The sequence below is a fragment of the Fopius arisanus genome, unplaced genomic scaffold (genome assembly GCF_000806365.1).
Source record: "Fopius arisanus strain USDA-PBARC FA_bdor unplaced genomic scaffold, ASM80636v1 scaffold00162, whole genome shotgun sequence".
In the NCBI taxonomy this organism is placed as follows: domain Eukaryota; kingdom Metazoa; phylum Arthropoda; class Insecta; order Hymenoptera; family Braconidae; genus Fopius; species Fopius arisanus.
In genome coordinates this window covers 115041-129741 of record NW_011887901.1, presented here as the reverse complement: position 1 = coordinate 129741, position 14701 = coordinate 115041, and the positions used below count along the sequence as shown (strand labels likewise).

General features: G+C 41.7%; 1 protein-coding gene across 5 annotated transcripts in view; it reads right to left on the bottom strand.

The window, feature by feature from the left end:
• Positions 1 to 14701, bottom strand: part of LOC105272327 (protein zyg-11 homolog B) — a 127965-nt gene that overhangs the window by 24940 nt on the left and 88324 nt on the right. For 4 of the 5 annotated variants that reach the window (XM_011314411.1, XM_011314409.1, XM_011314408.1 and 1 more), the window contains one exon: positions 781 to 1129. The exons of the other annotated variant lie outside the window; for it this stretch is intronic. In XM_011314411.1, coding sequence (XP_011312713.1) covers positions 781 to 1129 — 349 coding nt within the window. The remainder of the gene's footprint in view (positions 1 to 780; positions 1130 to 14701) is intronic. 5 annotated transcript variants of the gene reach the window in all.

Genomic DNA, 14701 nt, shown 5'->3' with positions numbered 1-14701 from the left:
TCGCTGCCGAAGCCAACCCTTGGCTTCATCATTCCCGAAGGCGATAATTTCAGGAGAAGACCCTGGGAGATGCTCCTAGCGGAGCGGTCTGAACGCAACTACCTTTCCTTATTTTCTGAATTTCGGAGGGTTGAGAATTGCTATCCCCCCCCCCCCCCCCAATATCGCGGGAACAACGGTGTTCCTCGAAAAAAATCCGCCATCACGTGGGATGGCGTATTAGGCATTTCTACCGCAAACACGAAATAATTGGCCATCCAGCACACTTAGATGCTTCTTAGCTCTCAGACCTTAATCCGAGTATGCTGAGTATTTTTTAGGTAAATGACTGTTCAACCGCCAAGTCACTTCAACAGTATCCACGCAATAAACGTCAATGAGACTACTTCCGCTATGGAAAAATAAATGAAAATTACCAAAGGTAAGAAAAAAAAATACCAATTACACAGTTGAAAGTAAAAAAAAATGATTAGTAATTATTCAATATCCCGCCACGCGTTGGGATTGCTTCAACAGATTGCTCTTTTTGATTGAAGAATACCGAATATATGATCAAAGATCAGAAAAATGGTTCTTAATATAGCGTCTGCTGTCTCCGCGTGCATTTGATATTGCCGCAGTAAATTACAAAAAGGCTGCATTTATAGCCCTTTACAAGTGCTGTGAGAATTGTTTCCTTACTCTTGTTAACAATTGTGGTATAATCGATAACTTCATTGATTGTAGCATTTTCATTGATTTCAGTAAATAATAAGAAAAAAAAAATATTGAAGTTCTTACGGTTTTTCGTGCAGACGTGATGAATAGCCCATACTGCCCATAGCTGAACTGGATTAGCCTCATTGCATCGTAAAAGTGGAAAGAATGGCTGAAAACTTCGGTAGGCTACCATTTCACCTTGTGGAGTTTGCCACTTAGTAACAGCTTTTTCCAATTGCTCTAGCAATTGCTGTCTGTTTGGTATAGTCGGTGGTGCCATCCAATTTTCCCAGGCGTGTATACCATCGCTTAACAAATGAGCAGCAATACCAGCTGCGAAGTAAGATACATCAATGTGTTCCGAATCCAGCAAAAATGATAGCATGATCATGAATCGTGGTCGCATGAGTCTCTGTCTCAATTGGGCAACCTACAATCAGTTGGTAATATTTTCAATAACAAACAGAGAAACGGAGATAGGCATTTTAGGCTACGTATCTTATCCAAATAAAAAATTTGTAGTTTCCCTGGAAAGTTTATGTGAATCCATAAAATAACGATATGCTTCATAATCATTTTATATCTTAACTTCCATAGAATAATTATTCCAACCACCAACACAGTTAATTGAAAAACTCCTGGCCAGTTGCGGTCTACAGCAATTGATTCATTGCTACGAACGAGAAAATTGCCAGAAGGAAGAATTTCTAAATTAATATTTTAAGTGTTTTCAGGAATGATTTCAATTTATTACAAGAATTGTGAGGCGGTAAAATTATTCAAAGTATTTCCTTCAAGGTTGAAGACTATGAATACATCATAAGGAGTCGAATTTTCGAAATGATAATACTGTCAAGCCGAGGCAATGAATTGTTGAAGTTTCTTGGTATTCTTGCTATACACGTATACACATTCATCTTCACACATGCATCACCCGATCACGTTGACAAATATGTCACTGCCACAAGGCGCGTTCCCAAATGGCGGATAGAGTAGCGCTCCTCGACCTCTTTTATTGGAGGAAAAGGGTAGAGACGAAGTAAAACCGTCCCTGAAGACCAAACACAATCAAGATAGATATCTAGACCCGTAGTTGTCTTTGTTCACCGACATTTGGTCTCCATGATGTCTAAGACTAGTGCGGAAATTAGCGGCCGGAAGGTAACCATGGTGGACCCTCCGGGCACCACTGCGAGTAGAGGATCAACGCAGATCCACCACGACAAATAGTGGAGAGAGGCCTTCACTAAACTAGAAAGGCTAATCATTGGACTGCATGACATCATCCAGCCGCAGACGAACGTGCACCAAGAGATGAAGTCTAAGGTGGCATCCATCTGTGATGGCTTGAAGGACCTGCACATCACCGACCTTGATGAGGTGACTACCAAGGAGGAAGTTCAGGTAGCACTGCAGGAAGCCGCTGGGACCGGTTTCATGATTGACCTCGGGGCAGTCAGAGTTATCAGAAAGGCGTTCAGAGGAACACATACCGATCTGGTGACTCTGGCAGCGTCATCAGCGAGGAAAACCTTTGGCCAAGGAGCCAGGATCAAAATTGGATAGGTCAACTGTTAGATTACAAAGGTGGACAGATCAGCTAAGTGCTTTAAGTGCTAGCAGTAGCACTTAAACATATGTAACACATCTCGCAACCCAGTACAAGAGCCAGGTGGACCAAAGTCCAAGCTTTGCATCAAATGCGCAAAGCCTGGGCATAAAGTGGCCGTGAGCAGCGAGGAACCTAAGTGTGTCCTTTGTTCCGGCAGTGGAGCGAAGGAGAAGTCGACGCACATCGCTAACACTGACAGATACCCAGCGTTCAACGGGGCGGTTCAGAAGTTCACAAGTTCTCACAAAAATCTGACATCTAGCGTCGACCACCTTGTCCAGAATCTTTAGAAGATTTCTCTAGAGCCGCGTGATATAAAAAAATGTTTAAACTGCATAACCCGCTCATGTGATGTAATCGTTCAGCTGAGATGACCAATGGCCTCCCACCTCAGCCACCTGAGGCACCACGTGACAGAGGAGTTGGTCCATCGATGATTGACGCCTACCATCATGTGGCCCTTCAATCGGTTTCCTTTGCATTCCGACGTAATTTTCAGAGGTTCACGCAACCCTCCGTCCATTAGCCCGCCCTCTGGCACGAAAACACTCCAACAGAAAATCAAAACCCAAAATGTTAGGCGCCAGGTCAATTTTAAGCGGACTGACAGCCGTATCAAAATCCTTCTCCGCTCTCAGCTTCAATTGCTCCACTAGCTCGACATGTAGAGATTTAGAAAATCGGAAGCTGAAAGGGGATGCAACTGGGATTCTTAATGGAATAAATAAAATATGAAATTGGCGGGAAGAACAATATTTATTAAAAAAAAAATAAGTATCAATATAATAAAAAAAAATAATAAAATAAAATCCCCTTAACTTGATTAAACGTTACTGCGTACTCAATATAATTTCAAATAAGTCACTGTCGTCTAAACAGAATTAATTAAATATTTTCTGAAGTCTAACAATAGTAAAATAAATAAATAAATAATCATAAAACAGTCAAATAATTCATAACAATAAATTATTGAATAACTGAGTCACTAGACTCAAATCGTTAATGTCAGTAAACAAATAATAAATTATTTAAAACAACTGAGTTACGAAACTCGAGTTGTTAGAGTCGGAATAAGTCACAAAATTTTTAATCATAAGTACTTCGAATAAAATTGTCAAAATAAATGCAATGACCCGTAACAGCAACGCGAAAATCGATAAGTCTAGTAACCTCGAACACAACAAAATTACACAGAAAAATACAAATCTAGAAACAAATAATTCGGACGTCACGAAACCTTTAGAACTGGATTAAATCTAAATGAAATTCAATGGCGAGATTTCCATAGATTTCGCGACAAAATTTTATCCAACGAACGTCGCGAAACTCACTAAACTTTAACTCACAAAATGCCAACTAAAAGAATAAACTAGATAATTATCCCGAACAAGAGAGAGAGAGAGCCAAAATTACTGAATGGAGTGGCCAGAGATTCCCCGATGAAACAATTAACTAACAGTCCCATAGGACTCGGGTGTACGAAACACCAAAAAATAAAAATAAAATAGAATCACTGCCCACAATCGATCGAATAAGTAAAACAAAATAGTTGGCCACTACGCTCACCCAATAATTCCAGTTGAATTCTCCAAAAGAAAACTTGAGTATAATTAACTGAAACGAAATGGCGAACTCCGGAATTAGATTGGCGTGTTTTTCCAAAATTTTTGGCACTATGTCTGCTCCCCAAGCCCACCAAACGGGAAGTGTCGGCCGAAAGCACGTGAACGCGAGGCAACAAGTTCTGAACGCGACAAAAATTGTGATTGGTGATGACAACGTCATCATTTGTCAATCCGAAATAGATAGACATGCGCAATCAATGTGAATGATTATTCACGCATGCGCCATACAATTCAGCGATGCTTAACAGTAATTTTCTTATTCATTATTCATGAGAATAAATTCTCAGCGCTGCCTAAAAAATCCAAAACCATTTTCACGTTCACCAACCCTGAAAGAATAGTAACTCTCCATAATTTAGTTTAATCCTATTTTTCATTAATCGTCGATCAACCTCGTGCTCAGTAACTGCGTCACTTCCGATGTTAGTATGAGTGCATTGTGGCTCCCTTAGCACAATCCAAAATCCAAACATCATCAAAGTTTTAGGAGTCCGATGACATCTCTCGGCATCCTGTGGATCCTCGGCGATGTCCTCAGATTCGAACGCGGTGGCGCGTAATTTAAATTCAAAAATAAAACAAAATCAAAACATATTCTCCTCTCCTCTCAATATTTCTCGCCATTGAAGGTGACTTCCCGACTGGGGGAAGTCTCTAAAATCACGCGAAATGGTCGAGAACTAGTAACTGGTAGAAATACCACGTTACAGCATATCTACCGTATGAGGGTGTTTGCTCGCTTTTCTCAGAAATTTGCTTTCAATGGTTTAGTAGTTACTCAATTAATGCTTAGAATTTTATCGGCTTTGTTCAGCTCTCGTTTCAATAGACTTACAAGTGCAAATAATAATGCTTTACTATTTCGACTTGAACTTTTGACTGATTCCAGGAGAGCCATTTTCTGTACTTTTTTTCACACCATTCTTGTATCTCTGGTGAACATCTGTACCTCATCTTGAACTTTTTCGTCTCCGAAGGTTAGTTTCGTATCGCTGAGGATTCTGGTTGATCGCATCGAGAATAAGCGTTTACCCGTTGCAGCTCGTCCTGATCAACTCTTAAATATAGCTTCGATGAAAGTTGTATTATTGAGACTCTCGGTGCTCGTAAGGCTCTTGATCAGCCGACTGCTCATTGCAGTCCAATCGTCGTCCACGTGCTCTCTCATCGCTCATTTAACGGGTTTCATGAGGCATGAAAAAATAAGATCGGCGCCTTTACTAAGTATCCGAGTCTTGAGCATCTCCTCAAATTTCTCCAAGGTCGTTCTCGAGCAATGGAGACTCCTCCTCTCAGTCTAGTGTTAAGACTCGCTTAAAGACCAAGACCAGCGCTAAGGCTAACCAGGAGTCAGCGTCTCGTCCAGGTCAGCAACCTTTGCAGAAGCCCCCGGGCAGAGTTGCCAGATGGCAGGTTTTTTAAAATGTTTTTTGATTTTATACAGCCAGTAAAGCCGATCAGGAGACGAATTCACACATGTCATTGAGGCCTTTCTATGATGTACCCTATTGTGGAAAAATCAAAAAGAAATTAAAAAAAAAATCGCCATTTGATCACCCGGCTCCCAGGCTGAACTCGAATACAGTGCACTAAGTCGTCGCCCTGCGCAGACACTGGTTATCCTTGTTCTTGCTGTAGATGGATCATTAGATCGCCTCTTGCAGTGCGTTCAAGTCTGTCTTACCAGCCACTTGCAAGAAGGTAGACAACCTTCTCACTTGTGCTATGCCTGTCTGGGAAAGCAGAGCATTCACGTCTGCCAGACATCTCGCACGTGCAGGACATAACAAGGTAATAGACATTTTACGATGGGGTGAAAACTTAATCTGATAATTAGTATTTTATTTTGTATCCAGTCACTGGTCACCGCAGTATTAAGTGGCAGAGCTTGGGGAATTTCCCATGCTCCCTTCCCCCTTTTTCCCAGGAAGTGCACCTGCAAATGCAAATGTATCCCCCCTCCTGCCTCCCTAGAGGCTATTGTGTGAATGAGTGTTTGGACACACTCGCCCGCTTACCTTGATAGAGGAGATTGACTTTAAATTGTGCGGTCCCGCCTTTTTCATGATTTCCTTAAACGTTGTATATTGCTGTTTCGTTAAAGATTGTATATAATTGGAAAATAGACTTCCGATCTAGGAGTTGCGGGCTGGGTCACTACGTAGGTCGAAATATCGCATAACCCTTAGAACGAGTTGACCCTAACTTGTCACGACAGGTAGTGTTCGGAGGAGAAAGGTTCTTATAAGTCTCAATTAATGGGGCCTATTGCGTGGGACTAAGTACTGAAGTATACAAAAGGTTATTAAATAAGAAATTAGCACACAAAGAGAAAGATACTTTTAACTTTCCCTTCAAATAGGTTATTTAATTTATTACACTTCACTTGAAATACAGAATAGTAAAAGTCCAAAACAAAAACCATGGGTAGTGGTGGAAAAGGTGTCGGAGAGAATAGTGTAAATATTGCTGGTGTGTTTTCCTGACTTACGGAGGTAGAAATAAACGGCAGAGAGCGGAGACGATCTCTCGGTGTTTCCTCTTCGTAGTGGATTGTCCAGAACTCCAAAAATATATTAGTTCCTCTAGCACTGATGGAGTTGAAACCGCTCAGATATGCTTCTCTAGCGCTAATGATGTGGTGATGACTGTGGAGGTGTTGCTGGTGTTGACAGAGCTGAGTTGTCCACTCAGGAATAACTTGGTGGCCCACTAGTTTTATATGGCTAGCCGTAGAAAAATCCCTTAGATGGAAGATCGGTTGCAAGTTGACTTGTTGACACAAGTTGACTGGTTTACCAGGTCTATGCTGACTAGACGCGAAAATTCCCTGAGTTGTACACTAAAAATGAAGCTTATTTCGGCCACAAGAACTAGTTCTGCAGAGCTGTCTCCTTCTTGGAAAATTAACTGAACAACAGGCTGGATACAAATGGACGAATAATTTCAAGAGACCGGCCAATTTCAGTTAAACCGATACCGATGATCCGACGTGACGAGAAGAGTTGAGCTGCACACCCAAGCTGTGCGTCAGTTATGATGAAAGAGAGTTGTCTTGCAGAACTGCTTCCCAACAGATGAATCCCGAAAGGTCAGCTTTAATGACGAGTAGGGCCCCTCGTTGAAAACCAAGAGTCAAAATTTGACTTTGGACTCGCCGGCTTGAATTAAAGTTGCAACCTCGATCCGGCGTTGTTAAAGAGACGATTTGATTTAGACGAACTGATTTGGGGAAAAACCGCCCTTTATATACTGCTCAAACGTGATTCCTCTACGACCGTTGGTGTTTTGATATTTCGTCATCCAACGTATTTTTGAGGTGTGGTGGGAGGCATCTTTGTATGTTCCACAATGTATTCAAAATGGATGTTTCTGGACGGTGTATTCTCACCTTGGTGCCACCCCGCCACCCCCCTCTACCACAGGTGCGGGAGAAGTTTTTGAGAAAATGATGGCGCGATCGTGCATTGGCCTCTCTCTAATTACTATACTTCTAATGTCAAAAGTGGCTTGAGTTGCAGGTGAAACAATGGGGGGGAGGCACTCGGGGCAGATGCACCCCTATTGGCATGTGTTATCTTTTATTCATGACGGTGAATCCGTGGTTGAGGTGACCCATTTCTAGGTTGCCGACATTTTTAATTCTTTCGAGCAGCTTCCATCCGTGGTTACCACTGGAGGGATGTTTAAGTTACGCCCCCCCCCCCCCCCCCCCCCCCCGTATTCAATAGAGGAAAGAAAAGAAGTGAAAAGGATCTCTTTAGAAATGCATTTAAGCAATATTTAGGCTGGACATACCGACATTTCACACTATTATATGGGGTTTTCCTCACGCTCCGTTTTTTTGCGTTGTTATACCAAGTTTTTCAGATGCATAAAAATTTCCCCATAGAAACTGCGGCGTCCGCAAGCTAGGCACAATGTATGTGAATCATTATTTTTTGAGGGTTGAATATGGCTCAGAAAAATTTGAGGAATATTCTTTTGAAATCCCTTTGCAGCTAAAATATGGCTGGAGGTTCCGTGAATGATATAACCCCTTAATTGTATGCTTTTAAGCCATAGGTTTTATTTTCAAATTGCGAAAGCATGTGAAATATGGAGAGACCGGGCGATGGAATTATTCGATAAATATCAAGCGCAACACTCTCCGAAAGGCAATTACAGGGATGATCAAAAACCAAGGATTGCTTGGAAGAGTATCAGCATAATTATTAATGAATGTTCAGGCGCTGAAGACCATATACCGCGGAAACATGAGAAGATTGTCTTAAAAAATATGACAACATATGAGGTAGACGATAAACTTTACGATAATGAGTGTAGTTGAGCGGGCAAAAAGATACAAGAAACGGGGAATAAAATACACATCAAGCGTCGCATAAATAAATTATATCATTATTTAAAGATAAATGAAGTGGTAATGTGTACAAATTTTCACGTATGATACAACGAAGGATCAGTTGAATCCAATGAAAAAATAGCAGTGAATTTTCGAATCATCCGTAATGATCCTCCATTGAAAAGCACTGCCATCGCTAACTTATTAAACGAGAAAAAATACGCACACAAAGGCCAGGACTTTGCATTCTGTGAAAGAAGCGAGACTGTGGAATAGCCATGTCTTATTATAGAGAATGCGGAAATCGGGTATATACGTTTTGGATGGCTTATAATTGGCAAAACTGTATAAAGCAAATGTAGGTGAAATATGTGAGCGCATTCAATCGTATCGGGAGTCTAGTGGAGAAAATTATTTCCCTGCGTGGGAGGAAACAATGATCTATAGGCTGTAACGTGATATTTCAATTTTGCTTTGGACCGTTCGGCGGCTTGAGCTGTAGCAGGAATTCTGGAAATCCCGTCCATTAACCAGACCAATAAATAAGACGGCCAGATAATAAGAGGTTATCTGTAATTGGAAAAGTGTCGCTTTCTCCGACTTTCATCGACTTTCAACACATGTAAGGTCTAGGACCCGAGTGATTATGGAGTTAGGAAGCCTGGGAACGGGCAGCAGTACAGGGCAGACACGTGGAAACATTCCCAGTTACTCTATGGGACTTCCTGACATTAGGCACAAGACTCATAGTGGCGTATGAGCGCTCTATAGAGCGCTCTGTAGCGACATGGGGTGATGGAGTGATGGTCTTAGATGGAGCTAGGATTCAAACGGCTAAGCCTTCGGAGCGGTTGTTCGAAGGGGGTAGTGGCGACGTTTGAATTCAGCGCGCTCCAGAAAAAGCTGATGTTAGGGATATCCTCGCCACGATAGGGGCAGCACGTCACAGCGTACGGCAATCTCACCTGGTCGTGAATCAAGAGTGGGAAGGAGTGCCTTAAAAGCCCATCGCTCCGACTCCCTGGGCAGAGCCGCTCCGGCTGGTTCTCAGTGAACCTCGTAGTTCACTTCCTATTTTACTGGTCTCTAGTAGGCTATCCAATATGGATATCCTCTCTAGGCTTGAGGTTATCCTCGCCGGTATGCTCTCTATGTTTAGGGTTAGCTCTAGTGGTCCGCCGTGACCCCGTCAGAAACGCCGTCAGACAAGTTATATGCTCGGGCTTTTCCCTACATTCTGGCGACGATTACGGATGCAACGGCGTCCTCAGCGCTCTGGATGCTCACACAGACTTGATATCGGCATCCTACCGCATTCACACTATTTTTGAACTCTCTTCTTCTTTTTCTGGTATCGGATAAACTGTACGTTACACTCGCGTATCTGTGGACCCTAACCCTCTCTCCACAACTTAGCATCCTGAGCGACCCAGGCCTTCCGGCTTCCGTTCCATTCGTCATTGGCTGTAGCCTCGCGCGGGTAATTTTGCGGTAATTGGATTATCGTCTCGGTTTGGTTTTTTGGAGTGCGGATTCCCTGCTTTTCGATTTACGGCTTTTATGGATTTACGGAAGTTGTGTTATTGCAAGGGCAAGGTCTAACCCCACTCGTCCTGCCCCTTCGTGCTCTTATTTACAGATACATTTTAGATATTTAAGATTTCAGATTTTGGTTGCATGAGGTTTACCGACCTCGGATACGAGAGGGCACCTCACCCTCTTTTTTTCTTTACCCTCGGTTTTTTCGATTTTTGTTAGCCTTTGACCCATGAAAAGGTAGCTGGCGCCCACATTAATTCGGTTAGAATATTAGAATGCGAGTATAGGAATGGGCGAAGATAATGCCTATTCTCGATCTCCGGGCCGAAATCAGGAAAAGTGTTGTGCAGACGAGAAGTCAATCATTGGCAATGAAAGAGTCGGACTTAATTTATTTTTTTTATTTGTCCTTATTTTATTTTGCTTTTGTTTTATCACAAATTATTGAGCCAATTGTTCGCCGCTTATTTTGGGACACATCGTGGGATTCTACAAGGGATTAACGATGCCCTACTATACGATTTTCTTGTGGGAAAGCACGAGTATCTCTCATACGGGAAGAATTGGAATTCCCGCTTTACCCAGAAACTTTCCGGAAAAGCGGGGTGATGGCACCAGCATCCATAGCAAGAAACTCTTCTCCTCAAGACAGCAGCAAGGCTGATTATAATTAATAAGTAGTTTGGCTCATTGATTGGGGGACTGTGGACCGAGATTTTGGTAATTTAATATGAATTATTTATAATGCTCTTAGGAGTCCCAATGTTAATTTCTGACAGTTATGTTCCAGTTGCACTTTTATGCAAATAAACTTAGTAATTTGATTGACTGCGTTAATTGACAGCCAATCAGAAAATTCTCATATCGGTGAGAGCCAACCATGGCGTTGTTTGGCTTCGTCACCTGTTGAGCATTGTTGTTCCACCATTATCAACTACTTCTCGTTTGGACGCCTATTACATTGATGTTATATTGCTATATTGATTGGTCTACAACTGGCAATTACTTACACACCTTTGAAACCTAAAAATCATTCTCCCAATAATATATTTTTGCTTTTTTTTTCAAAAAAATTATTTGTGACTCGGTCACGAATTATTAAGAGTATTCTTTTTATGTTCAAGCAATTTGCGATTAGTTATTGAATGGTCACACAAAAGGAGAATGCTTGGAAAAATGACAAATTTGAGTTTTTCTATGGTTGTTCAGACTTTCCGCGCTTGGACGCAACTTTCCACCCAATGGCGAAAAGCATTCACTTTTTTCCCGCTTTTCAAACAGCAAAACACGAGGTCTCCTTTAGAGGGATGTAGAAAAATAGCATGTGCACGTGAGGTGTGAAAACACTAATTTTCCGCTCTTGATGCACAATATACTATTTCGTCGATTGGGAAGGATATCGTGATAAATTTGATCCGTGAATTCATGTGTCAGAGTTAAAAGTCGTTGCAGAAGGATGAAAAGCAATCCATTTTATACAGTGGTACCAAGCAACAGTAGCCTGGACTATTATCCCGATAATACAGCGTCGAAATTCATAACGTTACGTCCGAAACAAATGCGACTGAATTGGCGATGTGTCGTTGGATTGAGTGAAATACTGTTTCCTTGTAATTTTCCGCACATCCGCGGTAGAGAAGATGCTGCGATCTGATTTATGAGTGATGTTAAAGCGGGTCGGAATCAATTCTTTTTTCTGCCTACGGCCATTTTCAAGGATTTGAGCGATGTTCTGGATTTCATGAATAATTTTTCCCATTTAAAAGAACACATGGAATTTGAATGTTGTAAAGAGCGAGACTTTGTGCAAGTGCATAACTCGTCCGATATATTAAGGTTTGAGAAGTGCATAAATCGTCCGATATATTAGGGTTTGAAAGGGGTAAGCATATTTTTAGCGATATTAGATCCCTAAAGCTGGGATCTCTAATTGCCGTTCTGGCTTAAGGTGTACTTGAAAATTTGTACATTTATAGTGGCCTTTGTGCGCTCGACATACAGTCATCTCTGTTACATGTTGCACCATTCAATTGTTCTGGCTATATTTATGGGACTACAGATTGTGCTACTTTTTCTTTTTCCTTATTACAGTCCTCTAATGAGATATTCATTTCGGACGATCGATATAGATTTAAGATGTAAACAAGGTGAAATGATACCATTCGAGTGCAGTACTTTAAGCATAACACTTCACTTCCAGTAAGCTGCATAAAACACGAAAGATGAGGCCCTACATTGCATATTATGCAAACGGCCACAGAATTGGGGCATTACTTGGGGGTCTTTTCCTCCGCATTCTACCCTTCCTCAAGAGTGCAGCTGGGACAGTCGCTAAAGAAGGCTGGCGGAATCGGGATTGAAATTAGAGAGAATACTCCAGGAAAAAATAGAATCTATGATGCGTGGGTCGGGGTATAAGAGAAAGCGTAAACGACTCACAACGCATACGCCCACCGGGCGCGGCTCTGTCAACTCTGACATTGAAATCCAGAGAGAAAAGAGAGAATAAGTCTACGCAAGAAAATAAAAAAAGCGTGAAAAAAGTGAAGAAAAATAAATCAAAAACTGGGACTTGCGATTTCTACGACATTTTCGATTAATCAATCATGAAGTAGAAGCTTCATCTATTTACTATCCCTCCGACACATACACGCCTCTGGCGGACAACATAACGATTGAATTTATCGGATCAGGTCATGGAGAAAAATACATTGATTTGACACACTCAATGTGAAAATCCGAGCGAGAAGTTTTAGACCCGATGGGCTGCTGCAGCCGTCGATTCTGGTGGTTCTGTGAATAATTTTTTGTACTCACTATTGAACTAGGTGCATGTATACTTTAATCGAAAAGTTGTTACACCGCCAAATAATCTGTATGCCTATAGAGTCTACATTGAAGCGTTGCTGAATTATGTTCAGGATGCTAAAGTCTCACACCTTGGGATGGCTCTATGTGTGACCGATTCCTATTCCGCTATGGATACCCCTGTAGTTGTTGGTGACGATGTAAAAAAAAAAGCAAACTAACTTCTCGGCACGTATTTGCGAAAGGTGGAAGGGCGCTCGATATGTTTGGATATTTATATTGCCACGTTTTCAATCAAGTTCTATTTTTTATGAAGGCAGTGGAGCTATGAGTTAGTTTTAGTCAGTTAAAGGGTAAAGGATTAATATTGTCTCATGGATGATACTCCACACAATTATGGAGTAAAAATTTAGGAGGTTTCATTGATTGTACGACGTATGAGACTCAACCTTGGGATACGGATAACCAATGCAAAAATGCTGGCAAAGACAACAGCAAAATATCCCCGACGAGTGTCGAAAGTAAATCATTTGTTGTCATTTTCGGACAGCTGCCGGAGAGAATTATAATTGGCTTTGTTTGAAATACCAGTTTTAATGGAATGAGAGAGAAGAATCCCTTTAATTTCCAGAACTTTGAAATCAACTTTTTATGTTTGAATGTGGATGGGCGCCAAGTGCCTACGAAGCCGTTGCAGTCACGTTATACCAGTGAGGGGTGCCTAGATGTGGTGGCCTTCGATAACTTATTTGCTGGGAACGGGACCCATTTTAGTGATCATGGTAACGACATCGGTCGTCGAACATTTTGTCACGAGTTCTGCTTATTCGCATTTGATTTAACTCTTGATTTATCTGCAAGTTCTGCTTGTCATTGGAATGTCGTAAGGAGTGGGAGTGTTCGCATTGAAGTACGGTTTAATAAACCAACAGACTCAAATGTAAACTGTTTACTACAGAATACGATAAGTTGCTTGAAATGGACTCGATGCGGCAAGCTATTGTCGATTATAGCGGATGACAAACGACAAACTCTATTTGATAGGAGCTAACTCAACAATTGCATTAGTTGAGTGTAAACGCTTGTTAGCGGCCAAGGGGCTACATCATCAATCTGTTTTATCGGGGTACCAGAACCGCAATAATCACCCCCTGCGTAACGTCCCTTTATATGAATACCCTGGAGTTCTTGAAGATGTTACCGCATGCCGACGCATCAATTCCAGGACTCGACCCTGCTGACCGTGTCTTCTGGTCATGGAACCAACCCTGTACCATCATCGTCAATATCGATGATCACAACCAAGAAAGGCTACACTAAGTTTGCCATTTCCCTTGGTTCAGTTGGATGGGAAACCTATTTTGATAGGTTCGACACAAAAATTGATCAATGCATCAGACGTAATTGCTGCATATACAGGGTGTCCCGGAAGTACATGCTAATCCTTTACCAGCATGTACAGGGGGTGATTCTGAGCCGAAAAGTCCTTTTCCACTTTTGCATCAAAAGCGACCCCCCGGAGATATTGGGGTAAATAGGAGAGCCAATGACGCGGCAGCGTTAAACGGCAGTACGTTCGTGTGGCTCCGCACACATAGCCCGCTGCCTGGAAGGGGCGTCACTCATGCATGTTTCGGAGCCACACGGACGTACTGCCGTTTAACGCTGCAGCGTCATTGGCTCTCCTGTTTACCCCAATAACTGAGCCGGGGTGCTTTTGATGCAAAAGTGGAAAATAACTTTTCGGCTCAGAATCACCCCCTGTACATGCTGGTAAAGGATTAGCATGTACTTCTGGGACACCTTGTATAAATGGAGCCAGAATGAATTCCAATATATATCGCCTGATTTTTGTGGGAAGTACTGCATTATTGTATTTCACTGGTTGTTCAATGATCAGTCTCTATAGTCCTTTCATGAATTATTTATTCCGTACATGAAACGTAACAATCACATTGCATTAAAAATAAAAAAAAATGGCTTGTCACGACATTTGCTGCTTAAAAGAAAAGTCATTTATATCTGGATCAATTAGTCGGTAAAAATAATAATAAGTCCTTAAAATTGATAATAATA